Source organism: Thermobia domestica, chromosome 2 (assembly GCF_964235325.1).
Source record: "Thermobia domestica chromosome 2, izTheDome1.hap1.1, whole genome shotgun sequence".
Classification (NCBI taxonomy): Eukaryota; Metazoa; Arthropoda; class Insecta; order Zygentoma; family Lepismatidae; genus Thermobia; species Thermobia domestica.
Genome location: NC_137455.1, coordinates 275,501,889 through 275,525,658, shown reverse-complemented (window position 1 = coordinate 275,525,658; position 23,770 = coordinate 275,501,889). Strand labels below are relative to the sequence as shown.

Here is a 23,770-nt window from a genome sequence, read left to right as displayed (position 1 = left end):
AAAACTGTAAGAAAATAGTTATTGGAAGCAAATAATTATTGGAAAACTGCAAGGAAAACAAACAAATAAATAAAAAATAAATATATCTAGAAATTTCCTTTAAATATCGTATAGGCCTACAGGCGTTCGACAGATCAGAGATAAAGATTTGTTTACATTTTCATGTTTTGACCAATCACAAACAAGCATTTGTTTACATATTTCAGGTATGTCCACTACGTATCTTAGTAACTTACCTTTCACTTTTATATAAATAATCCTTATATTTATATTTTCATCTTAGTTACTACTCTTAGGTGCTGTGAGAAAGACTTGTTATATATTCTTATTGTATAAATTGTCACAAGAATGAGTGGTTAGTGTGGTGGTTGCGGATATAATAAGACAATAATATAACAAGCCAATGAGAAACAAGAATCACAACAAGCCAATCAGGATCGAAATATTAGAATACAATACAAGTATATCTCAGAAAGGAATGGCGTTTATACATTTTATTTCAGTGCAAAATTTCACACGATTTCCTGAATCCTGTTATTGGCAACGTCGCGTGGAAATTTGCACAATTTCAGCACTTTCTGCTCTTCGTTAATAAGTCATAGATTACAGAGATTATCAATGATCTAATCCTTAGAAAAATTTGCAAATGTAGTTGCACTGCGTTCACTGCGTGCTCACTTGGGCTACGACTCATCCTCCAATAAGGATCACACTCAGGGTGGGATCCAGGATTTTCTGAGCGGGGGTACCCCAAAAATTACTAAACTAACCAATCACACTGAAACTCTTCAAAGTAACATGTGACAATATTATTTACCCTTGACAACGCTGACACATTGAACGGGGGGTATTTTAAAGAAGGTCGCATGTTTTCTGTCCTACTTGACAAATGTTATATTGTTTTCCTTGGTGAATCCTTTTCCTTCAACCTTCAGAAAATCGACTTGATGTATTGCTTTTGCAAAGCTCTGCTTTCTCTTAAGCCCCAAACGGAAAAATAATGGCAGAAAGTTCGGAAAGTGTTGCTATTTTCACTGCTAGCTTCTCATTTTAGATAGTGTATATTTACAACGAAGGGGTGCACGTGCACCGGTGCACCCCCTAAATCCGGCTCTGATCACACTCACTAGACTGCTGGGAGTTCGTGCTCACTAATTTCATTGGAGGCGCGGTGGCTCAGTGGTAGAGAGTTCACCTCTGGTGCTTGGGGTCCCTGGTTCGATCCCAGCTCGCGCTGTATGGACTTTGTGGTGGACAAACACCGTGCTCGTGGGTTTCTCGGGGTTCTCCCGGTTATTCCCACTTTCTTCATTCCACCATTTCATTCATTTCTCACCATCACCGTCTCCTTTAGCCAACCGGCATAAAACTTAAAGATTTCATTTCATTTCATTTTCATTTTAATTTCTTTAGGGTACAGGTTTATTGGGTTTGAGCTCACTACACTCAATAAAGCTCGGGCTTACTAATCTGAACTAGAGTCAGGATCACTACCATAAATGATCTCGTGCTCAATGACGTTAGTGGGGCTTGCAATGAGTTTATTACTTTCAGTGGAGAAAGCGTTCACTATTCTCGTTAAGGCTCGCTCTTACTCAAGCTCGAGCTCATATCCTTCAATGAGGCTCGCGTTTACTCGGTCTCGGTCTCACATCTTCCAGTGAGGCTCACTCTCACTAGGCTCCTTGAAGATCGCGCACCCTAATCTATTTCGAGCGAGCACGCGATTAGTTAGGTTCGGGGTCACTAAGCTTAATTACTCTTGCTCACTCGCGCGTGCTATCTTCCGTCAACTGGGCTCGAGCTCACTCATCAATGGGGCTCAAACTTACTGACACCAGTGTGTATTAATGTGGGCTCGAATTCCATATTTTCAGTGGGGTTCGAGCTATTTATTCTCGTTGAGGCTTGAGCTTTCTTGGTCTAGGACTCACATTCTTTAATGAGATTCGAACTCACTAGGCTCCTTGGAACTCGCGCTCTCTAGTCTCCTTCGGTCACGCACTTGCTTGGATTCGGGCACACTAATCTGGATTGGACTCGTGCTCACTTGTGTTGGCTCACTTCCGTCAGCTGGGCTTGATCTCAGTACCATCAATATAACAAGCTCACTGATACCAGCCCAGTTTTCACTAATTCGGGTTCATTACCTTTAGTGTGCTCGTGCTCATTATTCTCGTTGAAGCTCGTACTTATTTGGCCCCGGGCTCATATCTTTCAATGAGGCTTGCTCTAACTAGGTTCCTTGGAGCTCGTGCTCTCTGATCTCTTTCGGGCAAGCGCTTACTTGGGCTCAGACTTCAACACTCAGTGGGACTCGAGCTCACTGATGTTAGTAGGGCTTGTACTCATTTTTGCTTGGGCTCACATCCTTCATTCAGGCTTGTGCTTAGTCAGATCCTTTAATGAGACTTGCAGTTATTAGCCTCCTGGCACTCGCGCTTACGAATTTTGTTCGGGCACATTTTCCGCGAACTGAACCCAAAATATAGTAGAAACACGTAAAAACAAAAACATTTATTTGAGCAATCTCAACCTAAAAAAATAAAGCCCGAACACTGAAGAAACACAGTACAAGGAAAAACAATCAATGCGTTCCGGGTTCTGTGACTTCTGAGGGCTGCAAGTAGAATTATCACTAACATTTCCTATCAATATTCATAAAACAACAATGAGTGGATGATAACATTAACATAAATTTATTATTATATAGCAATTTACCCTACGTATTTGTAGTTAGAATTAGTAATATTTTTGTCTCTATGTAGTTTCAACAATCAAATGAAGTTAGAATACGTTCGTAGTATACAAAAAGTATATGCTAAAAGCAGAAGACGCGATTTCCTCTCTTCCGCGTGACGTCACATTTCCAGCGACCAATGCCAGTTCGAATCGCATATTTAGCAGCCCCTGTCTTTAACCATTTATTAAAACCAAAAGTGATGGAAATCAATCACTTCTGGGTGTAACGTTGATCACTGTAAATAAAAAACGTTAACACACACACATACACCCCCCTCCACACACATACATACATACATATAGTGATGAAAATTTTCCCGGAAAATTTTCCGATTCATAAAAACATACTCCACTTATTCCTACATCGTTGTTTAGTCGAGATGTGAGGTGGAAAATTTTCTTCTATATTTTTCCGGAAAATTTTCCGTTAACAAATATCAGTGATTAAGTAACAATTCGTCAGTATTCATAAAATTGATTGAATTCGTATATAGAAACGTTAAAAAGTGAAAGATCGTTGAAAGAATCTGAAAATTTTCATGGCTCAGACAATTTTCAGTAAGATGTAAGAACTAGTGGAATAATTTTCCATGAATCGAAAAATTGTTTGTCCTGTACAATGAAAATTTTCCGATTCATAAAAACATACTCCACTTATTCCTAGATCGTTGTCTAGTTAAGATGTGAGGTGGAAATTTTTCTTCTATATTTTTCCGGAAAATTTTCCGTTCTTAACAAATATCAATGATTAAGTAACAATTCGTTAGTGTTCATAAAATTGATTGAATTCATATATAGAAACGTTAAAAAGTGAAAGATCGTTGAAAGAATCTGAAAATATTCATGGCTCAGACAATTTTCAGTACGATGTAAGAACTTGTGGAACAATTTTCCATGAATCGAAAAATTGTTTGTCCTGTACAATGAAAATTTTCCGGAAAATTTTCCGATTCATAAAAACATACTCCACTTATTCCTACATCGTTGTCTAGTTAAGATGTGAGGTGGAAATTTTTCTTCTATATTTTTCCGGAAAATTTTCCGTTCTTAACAAATATCAGTGGTTAAGTAACAATTCGTCAGTATTCATAAAATTGATTGAATTCATATATAGAAATGTTAAAAAGTGAAAGATCTTTTAAAGAATCTGAAAACTTTCATGGCTTAGACAATTTTCAGTATTATGTAGGAACAAGTGGAACAATTTTCCATGAATCGAAAAATTGTCTGTCCTGTACAGTGATTAAAATTTTCCGGAAAATTTTGAAACGGAAAATTTTCCGATTCGTAAAAGAATAGTCCGCTTATTCCTACATCGTTGTTTAACCGTGATGTGAGGTGAAAAATTTTCTTTTATAGAGAGAGAGAGAGAAACACTGTGTAAAATTTTATTTCCCAATTTGAAATACAAAATGTTTCGGTTCCCGAAAGCTAATTGGAAAATTATAATTTTTTTCTGACTAACTTTCCTCTACTGAAATTCAATTTTGTAGCTCTATGTGCAGTTAAATATAGTGGAAAATTTTCCACCTAACATCACTATACATAATATCCAAAATTGTCAGGCCTATGAAAAATGTTTTCCACTTGTTTCTACATCGTGATGAAAATTTTCCGATCTATGAAAATTCCTCTCAGTTGTTTCTACAGAGCAATAAAACTTTCCGATTCAGAAAACAGTTGTTTTACTTCTTGCTTCGAAATGATGAAAACTTTCCGACTCATAAAAAATTCTTCAATTTTTCCATATAAGGCAGAAAATATTTCGATTCATGAAAAATTGTTTAACTTGTTCCTACATAGTACTGAAAATTGTCTGAGCCATGAAAATTTTCAGATTCTTTCAAAGATCTTTCAGTTTCTAACATTTTTATACATGAATTCAATCAATTTCATGATTGCTGAGGAATTGTTACTTGATTACTGATATTTTTTTAGAACGGAAAATTTTCTGGAAAAATATAGCGGAAAATTTTCCGAAAGATTTTCCGAAATGGAAAATTTTCCGCGGAAAATTTTCCGTCTCACATCACTACATACATACATACATACATACATACATACATATATACATATATACATATATAGTATAGTGACAAGCGTTTTTTTAATCGATTTAGTGTTCAAGGAATATATACCATCTTTTTTAACTATCTGTTGAAGCAAAATCCATCCACTTCTGGTTTAAAATTTATCACTACAGAGTAGTATTAGTATTACTAGTAGTAGTATTAATAGTGGTAATACTCTATATAGCATGAAGCAATTTTCTGCAATCAATTAACCGTCCCAACAATGTACTCCATCTCTCTCTGTCTTATGCAACGTACTTTTCGTGCCTTGAAGTACAGTGGTTATAAAGTTACATCAAGCGAGTCGAAAGATCTCTTTCCTCCTTACTCAGCATATTACAGATTGAAATTTCTATAATCCTTCCATAGCAAGCATCTATGAGTTAAAAACAACTCAACCAGGGATTCCAAGACATACGTAGCAATCATGAAAAGCGAGACATATTTAATTTATATTAGTACGGATTACATACGGTAATTAAAAGTAACAATGATAAAATGATATTAACATACTTTTGTTACTATTAACAGATAAAATCTTTAATTGAAGACACATTCCGCTCCAGCAAACCCGTTTCGTCAGATCATAATAATAATAATAATTCAGAGCCACATGTTTTAAATGGAAAGAAGATCTTGGATATATTGAATGGTCGAAATGAAAATTCTGTCTGTCAAAAGCTTCTGAATGATCTCATGTATACCCTTGGACAACGTGGCTTTACGAAAGTCATAGACTGTAAGGGTCAAGAGGTAAAGAAAATTAATATTCTTTTTATATGCTTAAGGAAAACAGATACGAACTTAATAGTAATAGAACAATTTTGTAGTGTGGTGTAACATAATAGTCATGTAGATAGTAAAATGTTGATTTCTTGGTAATGATTAATGTTACTATTAGCAATTTCTTGTTCTATTGTAGCAAGTTTACATTTTTATAAAACTCATTTTGGTGTCAATTATTGAACTTTTCTCTTTTACTCCATACCTTTTGTAGGTAATATATTCTCTATCGACAGTTTTAACTGTGTACTAAACTGTTACTTATACGCTTTACTTTAATATGAGCAAAGATTAGTATATGTACGAATTCTTTACAAGTATTTGATTTGACTTGATTTTAAGTTTAGCGTCCTTTTCAGCAGGGAGGCTCCTGCCTTTTCAGCTCCTGCCAGGAATCCAACCCGGTTCTCCCACACCCAAGCTGCGTACGCTAACCGCTTGGGCACGAGAGAGATCTTTTTACAAGTGTCATTACTCTAAAGGAAACTAGAATACTGTTACATAAATTTTGATGGCAGGTTTTAAAGAAATCAGTATTTCAAGCCTGAACATAAGTATTTCACTTCGGTGAATCTCTGGTACCTCATATTAATTACGTCCATTGATAGATTGATTGTTTACAATATAATAATAATTTACGTCAGCAGCGTGACTATTTGTACCCGTCACGAAAGCAATGTTAAGATGAATTGAAATTTTTCTTATCTTTAGTCATGCAGTTGAAAAACAAGGGGCCTTAGTTTGTCTCAACAAAGACTACAATCTTTATTTCTTGTTATTTATATTTGCACCTTAAAAATAGTGGCTTAGATGTATCATAATTGTATCATAAGAAGTGATATAATGAGAATTGATGGCTCACAACAATTCAGTTAATTTGCTGTTGAAATGAATTCCTTAAACACTATTAAATTACTTGACAGTTTGTACTATCGAATGTATTCGATAGTTTGGCACTATCGAATATATTCAGTAAGTCCCGACCGACTATCAAATATTTTATCCTCCCCGACTACAAACAAGACACCTATTTCTGCACATTTTCAGAACTAACTGTTTTATTTTAAAAAGACATTGCAAACTCTATCTATAGTAATGTCATTTCAGGATCCCTACTAGCGTGTTGTTGAGCTTTATACAGACTGAGCGAAAAATTAGCAGTATTAATAGTGCTTCCTCAGTGTCTCACAGAGTTGGTTATCTAATGGAAAATTATAATTATTATTTTTGAACACTATTGAATAAATTCCTGCCTGTACAAAGATCTAATGAAGTATCTAATATCCATAGTTAGATTAAACAGTTTCAAAAGAATGTCTTGCCATAAGGTCTAAAGAAGGTTTAATAATATGATAAAGCTGCAGTTCTTAGGTTTTATGATTTCTAGGATTGATTATTACTTAGATTTACAAAATTCTTGAAAAAGTCGTTAATCAAAAATTGTCACTTTTCTGAAAACAGATTATTTTCGGACAGCTCAAGGGAGGAAGTCTCTTAGAATTGCAAGGCCAGGACAAAGCAAGTTGTCAAATAACAGCAGCAACAACCAGTAATTCGCAATCACACAAGGTCTCCAGAGCGTCACCCCATGAGCGGTATCTGAAGGCAATTATCGGGTCACAAGAACAAACAATTCAGAGCCTTGTTAGTCAATTACAACAAAGAAACGATTTATGTTCACAGGTATCATCATGAAATCTTGAATTCAAATAATACAAAATTAATTAGGCTAAATATAAGTTACTTGAAAATATTGCTTAAACGTTTGTAGCTGAAAAGTAGTTCAATATTGCATATTTTACTACTTTTCTGGTGAAACAGTTTTCTCGATGGTTTTCTCTAGTAGCTATTGGAGAATTGAGAGATTTATAATTTGTGTCGTATTAAGGCTATGTTCAACACTCGGAATGCGATGTTTTTCCCTATATAATAACATGGCGTATTTCTTTCCAAAATATTATGAAAACTATTTATTTTATACATTTCAAAATTCGTCGAAATATTTGTTAGTATCAATATTGCCCAGTCTTGCCTCCCGCAGCCCTTTCTTCTTCCGAACTATATGATCAGTTTGTCAACCAACATAACTTCGAAAATATGCATTCTTCACATTATTAGATGAATGCTCTTTTCTCATTTCATAACTTGTTTCCCTCCCCTACTAACATCTTGAAGGTCAGTGAGGAACAATGGTCTGAATGGATCTGCACCTCCACGAGCATGAAAAGACACCCTGTTGATTCTCCCATACCTGAATTTGTGTATATATTTATCTTCTTCCCAGCGTTGCCACACTTCTTTGTAAACAGTAATATTAATGGACTATAAGAGCTAATTTAGAAATAAAAAAGTTAACATGTAGTATTAGGGTAGAGTAACATCTGGAGAAAAAAGTTAACATGTAGTATTAGGGTAGAGTAACATCTGGAGAAAGTTTTAAACTGCATAAGACAAATAATTTTCATAATACTTATTATATATTATTATGTATGGATTGTTATTATATATGGATTTATTATCTCAGCTGAAAACGTTAGACATGGCCTTAAAATGTTTAAATGTAAATTTGGTAATAACATAATGAACAACTATTTTTAAAATAGCAAATATGATTTGATTAGTATGGATGGGTATAATAATAATAATTTTTCTAGGATATGCTTTTATTTATTTTAACTTTATTTGAATGAAACAGATTAACATTAATTATTATATAAATTCAGATTAAGTTTTACTTTGTTGTCCATCTCTTATGTATTATACTTTCTCTTTTTCCTACGCGTGCCTTAATTACGGAAGTTTTAAAATTTAAATACTGTGTTTACACTTAAATCTTCTAATTCCTTTCAAGCACTTCATTTTTACCAACAGTTAATAACAAAATAATTATAATTTCGCTTCTGAGATCAATGTATGAGTCTATATTTATTATTATTTATTTTGTTATTTAAAAAGAATCTGATTGAATTTTAGTATATCACGAAAATTGTCTTGTTTTATGTTGTTTTAGAATCTAATTATTATTCCACGAAACTTTAAAGAACTTCTTAAGGAAAATTGTTTAAACAAAACTTACAAGTATGTGTTCTTATCAAGTACTAAAATTTAATATAAAAGTGCAAAATACAAGTTGAAACATCATAATAAAATTTTCCTTGAGTTACCAAGTACATTATTTATTATACGGTACATCTAATTAAGATGGCTTTAGAATAAGTTTTATTTGATTTGAAGTAGTTAATTGGGATTTAAAAGGGATAGTACCAAAATAAAATATATTTCAATTAGCTGAATTTTTGATTTATGTATCATTACTCTTTACACTTTTCAAAAGAAAACATATGCAACAATTTAGAATTATCGTTGAGCTTTGGTAATAAGAAACATTATAAAATCTTACAAGTTGGATTTTTGGTGTTTCGTTAACATTTATTCCAATAGATGTTTTTGACAGGATAATTTTCTTTGTCGCTTTAAATGTGTGATAGTTTTGTACGATCATTGTTTCATTATTTATATATGTTAGCCATTCATTTAATAAGATTTAATTATGTTGCTTTCCAGTGCGAAAGGAAGGAAAATAAGAAGCTAAATGCAAATGTAAATTATGACTCACCTTCAATGTACAAAGGGCAAGGTGAAGCTTTACCATTTTCATTTCAATTATTTGAACCTTCAAAAACAACAAAAAAGTTCGAGGAAAAAGGTAAAAATGCAACTAATTTATTAACTTTTACAAAGTCATGATTAAGGGAAATACGTCGCTTTAACTTCATCAAAGAACTAATATTCATACCTGTAATTGTGGAATTAAGAAAAGAAGGAAAGATCAATAAGCTTTTTCATTCTCACAAGAAACCAAGTAAATAAAAGGTTTGGAGAAAGCTAGTTATTCACTCAAAACTCCTTTAAATCACATTAAAACCCTTGACCAATTGGTTATGCCATGTAAAACGAAATTTGAATTACACTTAATATGACATCCAAAATAGTCAATACGAAATGTAATGATCTTGGTTTATTCACTCATGTTTTTGCTTTCTCAAATAAAGAAGACTGGTTAAATAAAATAACTGATTAAACGATTGGAAGAAAGTTAGGGGGAAATGGGAGGCTCCCAGGAAACATAATGTTCTGCACCGCAAACTTACAAAGTTGTGGTCAAATTTACGTCGCCGTTTGGAGTTACTCAACGGTCGGCTATGTAAAAGATATAGGGATGGCATAAGAATATGTATACCTGAGACTCTAGTAAGACCACTATTAAGCTATTATCACAAAGAAAAAGGATATTTTCGGCCAGCAAGTTGCTGACAATGTTGTCTGAATTCTTCGTGTGCCCCATGATGAAAGTATGTTTAAGGAAACGGTGCCTCATGCACGGTGTGTCAAAAACTACGTCTACACACTGATATTTTGGCATTTTCTATCCATAGAAGGAAATGTAATGGACCACTCAAACCTACATAAGTTCATACCGTCATCGTATTCTGGCACACAAAATATTTAGTGTTGGTAATTTCCAATCTTTAAGAGTGGTTTTAGGCCCTCCCAAAATTTGAGGAGAGCGTACCATGTTCTCTGCATCCTATTCAGTGAGTATACCTCTATATCGACCTACGTGATCATATGTAGTAGTAAGCCTCACTTAAACGATGAACTATGATAAAAACCACCCACATTTGAATTTTTCGCAGTTTTTTTCCTATAGAAGGAAAAGAGATGGAGCACCTAAGTTTTCAGAGGTATGTACAACGGTTCTGAACTACTATATCACATTTTTTGTTTTTGTTTTAGCAATTTGTAGAATTTAAGAAGTGATCCTATGTACCTCTCCTTAAAATTTAGGGGTGGATCAACATATCCATTCCTAACATTTAGAGAAAATGGTCCTATGTACTCCTGAGTCATGACTCCAAACCAAGAATCATGGATCCTGAAGCGAAGGGCATCACAAATCATTGCTGAGTGGAATAGATGAACGGATACCCATAATACTATAATGTTCTAATCTCTGAGAAGGAATTTTGCGTAGTCATTATTGATATAAAATTTGCTGTAAAATATTTCTGAACTGAGTGAAACTTGTGTGGTAAATTTGTGTGTACCACCTCGTAGGCACGAAGTTAATTTTTGTCTTCAGAACCAGCAATACCAAACTGATAATAAATTCATCACGTTCATTATTAATACTAATATTAATAATAACGGCAATTGATTTGTCAGAATCTAAAGTTCTTTGTCAGCACCGTATGTGATATGTATTTACAGTTTAAGGTGTAATCCGAACCACCGTATTGCGTTTAAATTTCAATTCTCTTCCATTGAAAGTAGAGCCTCGTACCTCGTGCACTAAAGGCCTGCACTAGCCACTTGATCAACGGGGATAGTAATAATACTAAAGTCCATAAAATTGAATGACTGGCGATGCTATGGTGCCTCTCACACAACTACGGCCCATAGTTTTCGATATGTTCTCTCATAATTCAGTTAACAGGATCATCTTGAAAATCCTGCAGGAAAGCTTGAACATAAGCCATAAATTTTTGTGTACCAGCAAAAATTACTAAGCATTTTGTATATATTGTAACACAACAAGGTAAAAATGTTATAATTATTTTTCTTTTAATTCTTAGTAGCACCGGAGATTCAAGAACCGCGGAAACTACAAAATAATCAAAATAAATTTACAGAAGAGTTGGATAGATCTGAAGGAAAAGTAATAAACAGTACAGTTTATAACACAGGAAAACCTGATTTTCGATCTATTAACAGTTATTTGGACTTACCAGGACTTGAAAAGGTTAGTATATCTTTTACTCGTAAGGTTATATACATAGTACATATGAAATTAAACTATTTTTCCTGTAGGTCTACTCCAGATCTTTTCATTTGATCTTTATGAAAAAGGGAATAAATCACAAGGACAGTGTATACCGTACATGACATACAGAACTCAGCAAAACTTTTCCAAATTTGTCATAAGATCTTAATCTTGATTTACTGAATGTATATGTGAAAATTTATTTTTCTGTGCAGGCCTTTAAGTCTCGAGTTACGAGTCATCGAATTTGGGATTCGTACGTGATTGGGGGTGTGGTCGAGAAACTTGACAAAAAAATAGGCAAATTTACATAATTATATGAATGCAGGTTAAGGTTTCAAAGTAGATATGTTACTATGTATAGAGCAAAACACCGATATTATTAAATAATATATGTTCGCTTTTAATTTAAAACCAACAGAACATCACTTTTACAACGAGATGCACTTTAAGAACTGAATAATTAATTTTTATTTTCTGGCAGGGGAGGATCCAGGAGGGCGATCGGGGCGATCATCCCCCCCCAGAAGAGGAAACTTTCTTATTTTATATAGAAATAAAACCCATCCCAGAGTTTGAAGCTCTTAAATGTAGCTCTAAATTACAACCCATTGCCTCCGCCAGAAGTTCGTCCTGGATCCGCCCCTGATATCAAGAAAATAATGTTAATTAATATAACTAGAAATATTAATGCACGATACAGCATGATTATTATTGATCTTTAATAAGTGGAATGAGCCAAATAAATTAATTCCTAAATATACTCAATCTTGCCTTCAGATAAGATTTTGAAGTTTTAGAAACCTACTTTTGTAAATGTACAATGCAGATCTACGTATTTCATGTGAATGGTTGGATGCTGTAGAAAGTACATACATGAAAAGACCATTTCAGGAATGTGAAATGAAACAAAACTATTTATAACTGCAGGTGATGTTCGCAAAAAGACCAAACATGCCTTGGTTACAGCAAATGAATTTCAATGAAGATGAACGTTGTGGTGAAATTTCGAATTCACAAAAAATAACACTCGAGGTAGTTTCCTCGGGGTCTCCCGTTTGCTCCCACATTCTTATTCCACCAATTATTCCATCATTATTAAATTGCCTTAATTATCCTTCTCCGTTACCCTAAGGGCATAATGGTGGGTCTTTGAAAGTCAAAGATTTCATTTCATTTCATTTCTTTATATTAATGCGCTTACTGAAGATAAAAAAAAATATTAAAAATAATATTATTTAGGAACATATTTTCTCTAAGTAGAACTTGCTTTCGCGCTTATACCGTGCGGTCTGTACTCCAGTATAAGACAGAAAACACCAATACTCATCAGCGTACTAAATAATTACACTGGTCAACAAATTTTCACTTTTTATTTTTTACAGAAAAGAAAGTAGCCAATCTTTATAGATTTCGAGGCGCTGAACACGAATATCACACTTAAAATTAGCTGGTAGCTCAGGGTTGCCAGTAAATGTGGAATTTACCTAAAAAAATTCATGTTTTTCACATTTATTTTGTTAGGTTTTACTCAGGAACGTATAATTACATCCCTACTTATCGTTGCGGAATGTGTTATACCTCTTTCTATTCGTCGATTACCGTACTTTCTGAAAATTTAACAATCGTTCCGGTAACCGGTACCGTTGGGAAATTATATACCCATATATTCGAAAATATCCCTTTTTTTTAGAGGAAAATCCGATTTTTTCATTTTTTACTAGCAACCCTGCAATAGTAAAATTATAATTTATATTTGAAAAGTAACCTGTCAATATTGGGAATGTTTTCTGCAAATGTCGTCACGATCGAAGCGAGCCGAACTGTGAAAAAAAATTATCCCTTCTACCGAAATGCCGAAATTTTACATACCTTTACAACATGTACATTAAAATTGTAATATTGACTTCCGTATGCCGAACAGAACTATAGGACAATACATTCAGACAATGTAACTATCATTTCGGTAGTCTGTACTGGGGTGGGGGATTTAATGTACTGAAACATTGCACGAAAAATTCCCTTTCTGCAAAATTCCGACTTTTTCTGCCTACAGCTGGCAATCCTGTAATAAATAACTGCACTGGCATCCTCGGATAAATATAATCATAAAATATACGTCAACACAAACTATTTATATTCTATTCACATCCACATAAAAAATGTTTTTCCCATGGGATGACCGTATTGTCAAGAAATTTCGAAGGGGTAAATGTCACATGTACTTAGGGAACAAATGAATTGCGTTGTTGTTATACTAGCAACATACAAAGGAGTGTAACAACGGTTTTGCTGCCGTCGTTAAGCAAGTTGTACTTGTTGGATCTGGCAACAATGCGTAAAGCTTACTCATGTGCCCACGATCCAATCACCTGATCATTCGACAGGCTGAAACTTGTTGGTGGTGCGTGTGTGTGTGTGTGCCCGCGCTCACCTTTACTTTACTGTATTGTGTCTTGGTTGAGAGGTGGTTGGTGGTGAATGTATATACAGTAAAGTATTTGAATTAAACTGTGAGTGTATGTGTTATTTGAACGAGTGTCGGTTTTCATGAAAATGCCCCGCACCTGCAAGAACAATCCTAATAACTTTTGTTACATTTGTACTGACGCTATTTGTGGTAATAAAAGGCGATCACTTACTGATGCAGTAAGGAAAGCCTATTCATTGTATTTCGGTTGTAGAGTGCAAGACCAAAAAAATCTTGGGCTCCACGCGTGTGTTGTACGTCGTGTTCTTCCGTACTAAATGCTTGGATGCATGAGAAAAACGTCTCCATGAAGTTTGGCGTGCCTGCTATTTGGCGTGAACCCACAAATCATGTGTCTGATTGCTATTTTTGTACGACCCCGCCCTTGAAGAAAGGAATCAATACCAAAAGGAAGAGAAATATCGAATACCCTGACATCCCATCTGTAATTCGCCCTGTGCCTCATGAACAAGGACTTCCAGTTCCTGTTCCCTCAAACGCAACAACATCAATCAGTGATAGCGAGAATGCTGATCCTACACATCCAGCCAAAGAAGTGCATCCACCCACCAGTGTTGTTGATTCTTCATTTACGCCATCTTCATCCAGCGAAACACACAAAATCACACAACGTGAACTCAGTGATCTGATTAGGGATTTAGACCTCCCGAAGTGTAAAGCTGAAGTGTTAGCCTCACGACTGCAGCAGTGGAACCTTCTAGCTGAAACAGTATGAGTGTCAGTTTTTCGGGATCGTCAGAAAGAACTTGAGAACCATTTCAGTACTGAAGGTGACATTACATTCTGCAGTGATGTTGAAGGTTTGTTTCATGACCTACATATTTCATACAAACCGGACGAGTGGAGACTATTCATAGATGGTTCCAAAACAAGCCTGAAGGGTGTACTGTTACATAATAATAACGAAAGACCGTCCATCCCTGTCGCATATGCTGCTTTAGCGAAAGAAACGTACACTACGTTGAAATCTGATCTACGCGTCATTAGTTACAATCAGCATGAATGGCTAGTATGTGGATATTTCAAAGTAATTTCGATTTTGTTGGGTTTGCAAGGAGGTTATACTAAGTATTGTTGTTATATATGTGAGTGGGACTGTCGCGCAAGAGATAAACACTATACACAAAAGAAGTGGCCTTTAAAAACAGCTCTGATTCCTGGCTCAAAAATGTCAATGAACCTCAGTGAACCCTCCCACCACTGCATATTAAGTTGGGAGTTATGACAGTGTTTGTAAAAGCAGTGAACACGAATGAAGCAGCATTCGGATATTTGTGCATGAAGTTTCCACGATTAAGTACAGAGAAGATCAAACAGGGAATATTCATTGGTCCACAGATACGCCAGCTCCTAAATGACCCTGACTTTGAGACCATTCTAACCCCTGATCAGCTGCATGCATGGCGTTGTTTCCGTAATTTGACCACATTGTTCTTGGAAAACAAGAGAGCCGACAATTACAGAGACCGTGTGGATGAATTAATTCATGCTTATGTAAACATTGGCTGCAACATGACACTTAAATTGCACTTTCTTCACTCACACCTCGATGTCTTCCCAGAGAACTGTGGGGCTTTCAGTGATGAACACGGCGAGAGATTTCACAGGGATATTTCACTCATGGAACATCGATACACGGGTCGGTGGACAGCTGCAATGTTGGCTGACTTCTGCTGGACGCTACAGAGGGATGCTTCAGACAAAAATTACAAGAGGAAGGCAAAGAAACGGCGCATTCATTGAAGGTGAGTGCATTCATTTATCCAAGGCAATAAATTTGTGTACAATTTACTTTTGTGTAGCAATAACGAAGGCCCGAGGACCAATTTATTTTTTTGGCCCAAAATTTAGTAGACAGGGGAAATTTGCGGTATTTCAGTTCAAAGGATAATATTTATTCTCAATTCGGTCTTCTTGATGGCACATAATGTTACCAGACTTAGAATAACTTTTCCAGCATTCTTTCCAGTTATTTATTGCAGGATTGCCAGCTGTAGGCAGAAAAAAGTCGGAATTTTGCAGAAAGGGAATTTTTCATGCAATATTTCAGTACATTAAATCCCCCACCCCAGTACAGACTACCGAAATGATAGTTACATTGTCTGAATGTATTGTCCTAGAGTTCTGTTCGGCATACGGAAGTCAATATTACATTTTTAATGTACATGTTGTAAAGGTATGTAAAATTTCGGCATTTCGGTAGAAGGGATAATATTTTTTTTCCACAGTTCGGCTCGCTTCGATCATGAGGACATTTGCAGAAAACATTCCCAATATTGACAGGTTACTTTTCAAATATAAATTATAATTTTACTATTGCAGGGTTGCCAGTAAAAAATAAAAAATAGAATTTTCCACTAAAAAAAGGGATATTTTCGAATATATGGGAATATAATTTCCGAACGGTACCGGTTACCGAAATGATTGTTAAATTTTCAGAAAGTACGGTAATTGACGAATAGAAATAGGTATAACGCATTCCGCAACGATAAGTAGCGATGTAATTATACGTTCCTGAGTAAAACCTAACAAAATAAATGTGAAAAACATGATTTTTTAAAGGTAAATTCCACATTTACTGGCAACCCTGAGCTACCAGCTAATTTTAAGTGTGATATTCGTGTTCAGCGCCTCGAAATCTAAAAAGATTGGCTACTTTCGTTTCTGTAAAAAAATCCACTGTAGACCAGTGTTATTAAATCTGTTTGGTAAATGATTTACTGCGAAGGAAAGCGAATAACCCACCATATGTTAACGCTACTAGTCGAGAGAAGGCGTTGAAGGGAAGTAATTCTCAATAGGTGGCAAGTTTATCGGTAAGGGCTGCCAGAATAAACAAGCTTTCTGTTCCTAATCGCTATCTTTCCTGGAGGAGGAAGAGTTTTTCTATTCACCTAATGTAAGATTTTAACTACTCAGCAGATAACTCGAATTTGCAGTTTTCAACAATAATTAATTGTATTTAGTACATTTTTTAATAATCTTTAACTTATTTCTTGTACATGGAGAGCAAAATACCTGTAATGTAGATGCGAACTACGTTAATCTGGTACCTTACGTACCTACCAAGTAGGTGCCAGTGTTGCACACCATGCAGCAAACATAGAGAGTTATTTGTCGGATAAATACATATCCACGACTTCCATTGTGAGAGCGGGGATACTGCATGTCGAAATAACTATACGTACAGCAGAACACTAAGTATAAGAAAAATGGTGGGAGCTGGAGACTAACCAAGATCCTCAACCGCTAGAATTTCGCGCTTCATCAATAGCTATCGCGTCTCACAACCAGGTAACTTAACAAGAAAGTATTTATAAGATAACAGTTTATTTGTTGATAGTTGGAATAAAAACCATTTTCTAATGGAACTCGCGGTCCCGGGTTCGATTCCCGGTGAAATGACGAGGTCGAAAAAGTGTAACACGCTTTTTCAGGCCAGCTACCCTGAATGGGGTTTTCCTCATTCACACCAGGCAAATGTCAGGGTGATACCTAACATATAGGTCCCAGGCCGCTTCCTTCCTTCCCTTTCCCCGGATTGTGTCCTCGCCGAGGGCCATTATCCCTCAAATCGTGAAGGGCTGAATAGCCTTAGACGCCGAAAGCCCAGAAATCTAAATCCTAAATCCTAAATCCTAATGGAACTAGGTGCTGTAAAAAGTATAATCCATGTCTAAAAGGCCAGTAGTTTTGTAACAGAACTGAACGGTAAAGAGCAAGATAGACAACAGGCAAATGCTAAACGGTGACTTTTGTACTCTCCGCATCATAAGAATTGCGACAGCTAACGCCTCGCAGTTAGGCCACCCAATATACACCTCCTTATCCCATAATCGTGTCAGGTAAACAGACCCCTCTCTCTCCTCCTTTCTTCTCTCCCATATTAAAATTACCAAACAACATGAGCGCAATTCTTATTTCAAAATACACATGTATTAGTTTCTATAAAATAAAATAACAAAACCGAGGCGAAACAAGATTTGTAAGTTGATGTAGAGAGAAACTGAAACACACACAATGAAAAATTGAAACCAATAGGTGTCTATTACACAGAGATTCAGAAATGAGGTAGAGAGAGATTGAGAGAAGAGGAGAGAAGGAAACGAAAAGGGAGAACAGATAAAAATGTGGGATTCAAACGTAGTAAGAAAAAAACCTAACATTATAAAGTTCCGTTTCCAGAAATCCAATACTAATATAGAAATAACGTTTGTTTTTACAATTTTTCAGAAGTATTCGAATATATTAAGGATGCTTTAAACATTGATTAAGTCACTTTCATAAAGGATAGCATACTCAATTTCCAGTAGAACTGTAGATCTCCCAGATACATCTAGGATAATGTCAAAAGTTTAACACACATGCTTTGTTTCCACGTGGTTCGATTGCAAATTCGGTAGTATTCATTGGACGTACTGATCCAAAATACAGTCTAATAAATCCAGTAGGTAGCGTTGGTAATATCCTCCATTTCAGACTACTAAAGCAAACTGAATCAAAAAAGAAAGAAAGAAAAGTAAAGAAAAAGAAAGAAAGAGAAAACTGAATGAGTGCTATTTTACTACTAAATTTCTATCAGAAATACCCTATAATAAAAGTCCAAACTGTATGGTAATGAAAAGTTACAAATGTTCGAAAGGAAACGTTTATGTTTCTTATAGACGTAGCATGTTTCAAATTTCAACGTGAATTAAACACATTGAATTATAGAATGGAAACAAATTTTGTGTCGAACTAGTATAAATAAAATTTTGTTTTCAAATAACCAAAGAGATTACCATTTTCTAGTCTTTTCCGAAGATTTATCTGTTCCGATCACCCAGCATCGATTTCCTCTCTTGCGGATATAACGTAATTTGCACAGATAGAATGAACACGCTAGAGCTCAAACGGATTATCATGTCAGTCGGATGATTTTGGTTAGGTTGTAGACCACCACTGGGTCGAGGATTCAAAAACGTAGTGATCCGGTAATTCGACTGAGACTCGGTAACCCAGAGGATAAAAAAGAGATTTCACTTATTCCCTTGCGTTTAAACAGTATTTCTATAAGAGATGACCAGGACTGGAGATATTATCACCAGAGCACAAAAAACACGACACGGAAGTTCCCAGTTTAGTAGATTTTCCAGACCAGGTATATCGAGCTTTTGCTCTGTTTTAATTTTGGAATACGCCCGCGCAGATGAAGTGCGTGTGTGTGTGAGAGAGAGAGGAGGGGAGAAGTGAAAGATACAAGGACAGGATAGAAAACCTCAAGAAAGAGATAGAGTGGGGGACGAATATAAATATGAAACATACTTATCAGTACAGTGTATGATATAGAAAGTACACACTGTTTATTCGAATTATCGCCAGCGATGCCTTGTAAGTTCTCCAATAGAAAATGAATCTCTGTTTGCAGCCATTATTATATAAGAAAAATCATACTACCTGAAGGGGAATCGAACCGAGGTGTTCCATTTGGAAATCTAGCAGTTTACCACTACACCACCGATTGCTTTACCCAAACCGTGTTTAACAAATGGTGTAGTGTTTCTTTCTGAGAATGATGATACGTAAAGTGTATATTGCAGATCAATGATGTGCTTGGAATGTCCTTGTAATTCAATTGCCCTTTCCCAACCAACATTCGTAAATCGTCCCACTCAGGTAAATCGTCCTCGGTGTTAGCTTCCACACTCGTAAGTATTGATTGTTCATTATGATAAGCCAATTCTTCACAATCACTTTGTGAAAAAAAATCAACTTTGGCACGAATATGATTTGAACCTATGTTAGGTAGCTGTATTATTCATGAGGTCATTACTGTACACAGTTTCAAATTTCAATACTTTTTTGAAAAATAATATAGACTTCCTTCTTCTTTTATTTTATTCGTTTCCGCCTTCACAGTTTCTGGTAAAATGCCTAATTAGTCTACATCTTTCACAATTAATTATATTTTTATACTTCTTTAATATATAGTAGATACATAAGTGTAGCAGAAACAGTATTTCTGTATGCATTTTAAATAAATCAGGGTGCATATTTACATATGTGTATTTTCATCTTTGCTTTCTTTTAAGGACAAGAAACTCATGAAAACAAGAAGCTTACCTACAACGAAAGCTGTAGTGTCTGATTTTGCACAACTTCCCATTCTAAGAGATAAGACACATCAACTGTTTAATGAGCTCTCTTCATTGTCAAATTTAGTAAATTACAATCTCAGCAAGAAGGATGTCACCCCACCAAAATACGAGAGCTAATATGTTTGAAAGTATGTATCATCCAGGAGTTAACTTGTTTGCGAATCTTAAAATGTAAATAAATTATTAGAATGATTCAAGTAATTTCGTTTGTATTATTAAAAGAGAAATCCTTTAAAATTTTGCATTTGTGACACACATTTAAAACTAATATAATATTCTTTTTTCTTTTTTTCTTTCTTTCTCATCTTTTCTTTTTTTTTTGGAATTTAGAGTCTAACGTTTGTATAAGTAATCAATTTATGAAATAAAAAACGAATTTTAACTAACTTTATACCTTAAAGAATTCGAAGATTGTTCACTACAGAAACAGAACTCCATTAGATTGTATTATGTGTTAAGTTAATCCAGTCTGGATTTTTGTTAGTCAAGTCCCTAAAATTATGTTCTATATCATCATGTCATTGGACTGATTTCGTAAAACCTACAGCATAATCCTTCAACTGACACTGGGGAAAATATAGGGATTCTAGATACTGCAGTGAATTTCTACATTTCTCGTTATCTTCTAACACTGATAGCTAATTGTAAAAATTCAGCGATTACAGTATAAAGATTTTTCGTAACTTTCGTGTTTTGCAGTATCATTTAGCGATGAAAATTGCATACCTCGGATTGACATGATTTTATAAATTAAATCAATGAAATCTTCGATTCTTGTCGTTTTGCTGGCTGTGTATTTATTATTATTTATTTATACTGCATGATATATTTTGTTTTGATTTGATTAGATTTGAATTGAGTTTACTGTCCCTTTCAACAGTAAGGCTATGAGATGTGGGCCTATAGCTTAACGTGATATTCGAACATGTGCTTCCGCTGGGAATCAAACCCAGGTCTCCCGTGTCAAAGAAATCTACGATATTTACGTAAGCAGTTCATATATTTTGTACAGACGCTTCCAAGACATCCACCAGTGAGTCTTACTATCGCCTAAACATATAGGGTCTTATGCAGAGTCGTTTTGACGTATAATGAGCATCATACTAAAGGCCTGACTGCAGGAAATATATGTTAGTCGAACTCCTTAGTATAACACTAGGGTGAAGCGTTTTACCACTTTTTTTCGGAACGAAATGTAATACCTGGCAAAAGTGGGCCACCCACATGAACATTACAACTATAGATTTTTTTTTCAAATCAGATAATATCTTCTGTGAGAACTATTGCCTGAAAGTTTTAAAATTTCATTGAAAATTAGAAAAAAAATACCAAAGTTCTTCATAAATTTAAGTTATGTTAAAGTAAACTTTTTTTTGTTAAATACATGTCAGTTGCTTAGAAAACTGACATTCAAGTATAAAAATGCCAGTTATGTGCCCTTGGGGAGATAGGGATGCCTCCTCTAGGGCCAGAAAAGGGGACAAATTCAGTACATTTAAGCGGTTGTGCAGGTCCTCGCTCACCTGGTCATATAGCCTGTCCAACCGTCCCAGAGTCTAACACGTCGAGATGGTTGCACCTAGGGATGCATTCGAGTCGAGTCGAGACAGAGTTTTCCTGACAAAATTCGAGTCGAGACACAGCTCTTCCAATAGAAAAATATATATTTTTCGAGTCGAGACATCACTTTTACAGCACATTTTCGAGTCGAGACAGTCTCAAATCTTGTCTCGTGCGCATCCCTAGCTGCACCTAGGTCTCCTGCGCCAGCCCTACCCAACCAACCAACCATGTATACAGACGGATGAACTAATCCAATTCGACACTGTCAGGAAAAATTGTCACAAATTGGGACTTCGATTGCAATTCAGACACAGCTTGACTAGAAAGTAAGGTTGACCGAATCATCCCGTCTCTAGCATCACTGCCACATACTCGAGAGGCTGCTGCAGTGACTAATTTCTCTATCCGTTCTACTGCCATCGTGTGGCATGGATAGACGGTGGAGGACTATTCTGGCACAGTGTTGTCAGAAAGTGAAAGTTAGTCCATGAGCTACTTATTTGATACCGTCCTTAGAACTGGTGGTATAGTTATTGAAATATCAGTGCTTTCCCAAAAGATCATTTCAGTGTAATCTTTCGCCTCAAAATTCAGTGTGGGAATAGTGTTATTTCTAATAGTGTTATGAAGATTCTCTGCTTCGTGTTTTCGAGCACTAAGAATCTTATGTAATGCATCTTGTCGGACAGCAAGTAGACCATCAGTCATCATGGCGAAAAGAACATTCTCTGGGAGTGCGATAAATGCATTTGTCTGAATGGATGAACAAATTACAGCCTGGTATTCATTTGGTAAGTATCTAGACCTATGAATGGTCTCAAAGACGTGACGAGGACCATTAGCAATGGAAGACTTGCGGTAAGTATCTCAGGTCTTTATTGAGTTTTCTGAGCTCTTCTGACTATGATGAGGTAAGTCACATTTTATTGGTTTGAATGACACCACTGGAAGCTTTTCACAGTCAGATAGTTTTGAACCTAGGGGACCTGTGTAAGAATAGAGGCTCGAATTAGCGCCAATATGCGTGAAGAGAGTTCGAAAAGGCAGTTCATTAAAATGCAAGAGACAAATAGCCTGTTAGTTCCTTTAATTTTCGACGAATACCTCCCTTCCAACCAGTGTTAGTGTTTGTCCCATCACACCCAAGAACTTCAACTTCATCAAAGCCACCTTCGATTTGGTTCATGATGGTCTCGTCATGGCCAGAGCCAGAGGATGGTGTCACGTCACCAACGTATTGAGAGTTAGGTTCAGCCACAAGTGATAAGTGTTCTTCTCTAACGATGCCTGAGTGTATTTTAGTATCTTCTCTTTGACCATCAAAGTATAGGCTTTTAATGGGATCATCATTTCTAGAACTTTCTTTTAAATTCCGAGCAACTTTAAGTTTCGCACGCCTTATTTTGCTCCTGTCCACAATTGAAGCAGAGTTATGTTGCTACATTGTTGAGAAGTTATAATTCCAGCCTTTAAAGCTGCCTGAAGCACAGTTGATGTTATATGTGCCACAGCCCTTTCGCTTACATTGTATCTTTGAGCAATCATAGCAGTTTCAGTCAAATCTAGCTTCGGTTTAGATATTCAGTCTCTGAGTTTGGTCTCTTCCTCAGAAGAGCTTTCCTCTGCTTTCTCTTCAAGATCTGCTTCATTGTCACTGAAGTCATTTTTGTGATATAATAAATACTATTGACTTTTTAAAAAAAGAAATACAGAATTTTCTGTGAAAATAGTGTTTAGCAAATTATTATCTGTAACGGCCAATTAAAATAAGCTGAAGGCAACAGTAACCAAACATAGGGCTTGAGAAATGGCGCCCAATTTGAAGCGTATACGGCTCGTTCCTGGTAGTGACGCTGGGTTACGCAGATCGGGACAGGAGAAGGGCGTTGCAGTATTGTGAGGTGGAGGGGTGGGAGTGTCATGGTGAAAAATAACAATGCTCTGCTACCACTATGAACCACCAGTAGAAGAAAAAGGCAAGGACGAAAATAGCTGTAGAAACACTTAATTGTACTGAATTTGACCCCTTTGCCGGCCCCAGGGGAGACACTCCTATCCCACTGCAGGGGCATATAACTGGCATTTTGAGACTTGAATGTCAGTTTTCATAGCATCTGGCATGTATAAATCCAAAAATATGTTTACTTTAACATAACTC

The 23,770-nt window shown here is 35.7% G+C and overlaps 1 protein-coding gene across 3 annotated transcripts in view; it reads left to right on the top strand.

The window, feature by feature from the left end:
* The window catches only part of LOC145678507 (uncharacterized), a 71,435-nt gene extending 51,189 nt beyond the window's left edge, over positions 1 to 20,246 (top strand). The window contains exons 6-10 of one of the 3 annotated variants that reach the window (XM_081748728.1): positions 5,346 to 5,567; positions 7,059 to 7,280; positions 9,162 to 9,303; positions 11,237 to 11,400; positions 19,984 to 20,246. In XM_081748728.1, coding sequence (XP_081604854.1) covers positions 5,346 to 5,567; positions 7,059 to 7,280; positions 9,162 to 9,303; positions 11,237 to 11,400; positions 19,984 to 20,166 — 933 coding nt within the window. In that variant the 3' untranslated portion in view covers positions 20,167 to 20,246. Of the gene's footprint in view, positions 1 to 5,345; positions 5,568 to 7,058; positions 7,281 to 9,161; positions 9,304 to 11,233; positions 11,401 to 19,983 lie in introns of all 3 variants that reach the window. The other 2 variants (XM_081748727.1, XM_081748729.1) reach the window with 2 other exon arrangements.
* The last annotated feature ends 3,524 nt before the right edge of the window (positions 20,247 to 23,770 follow it).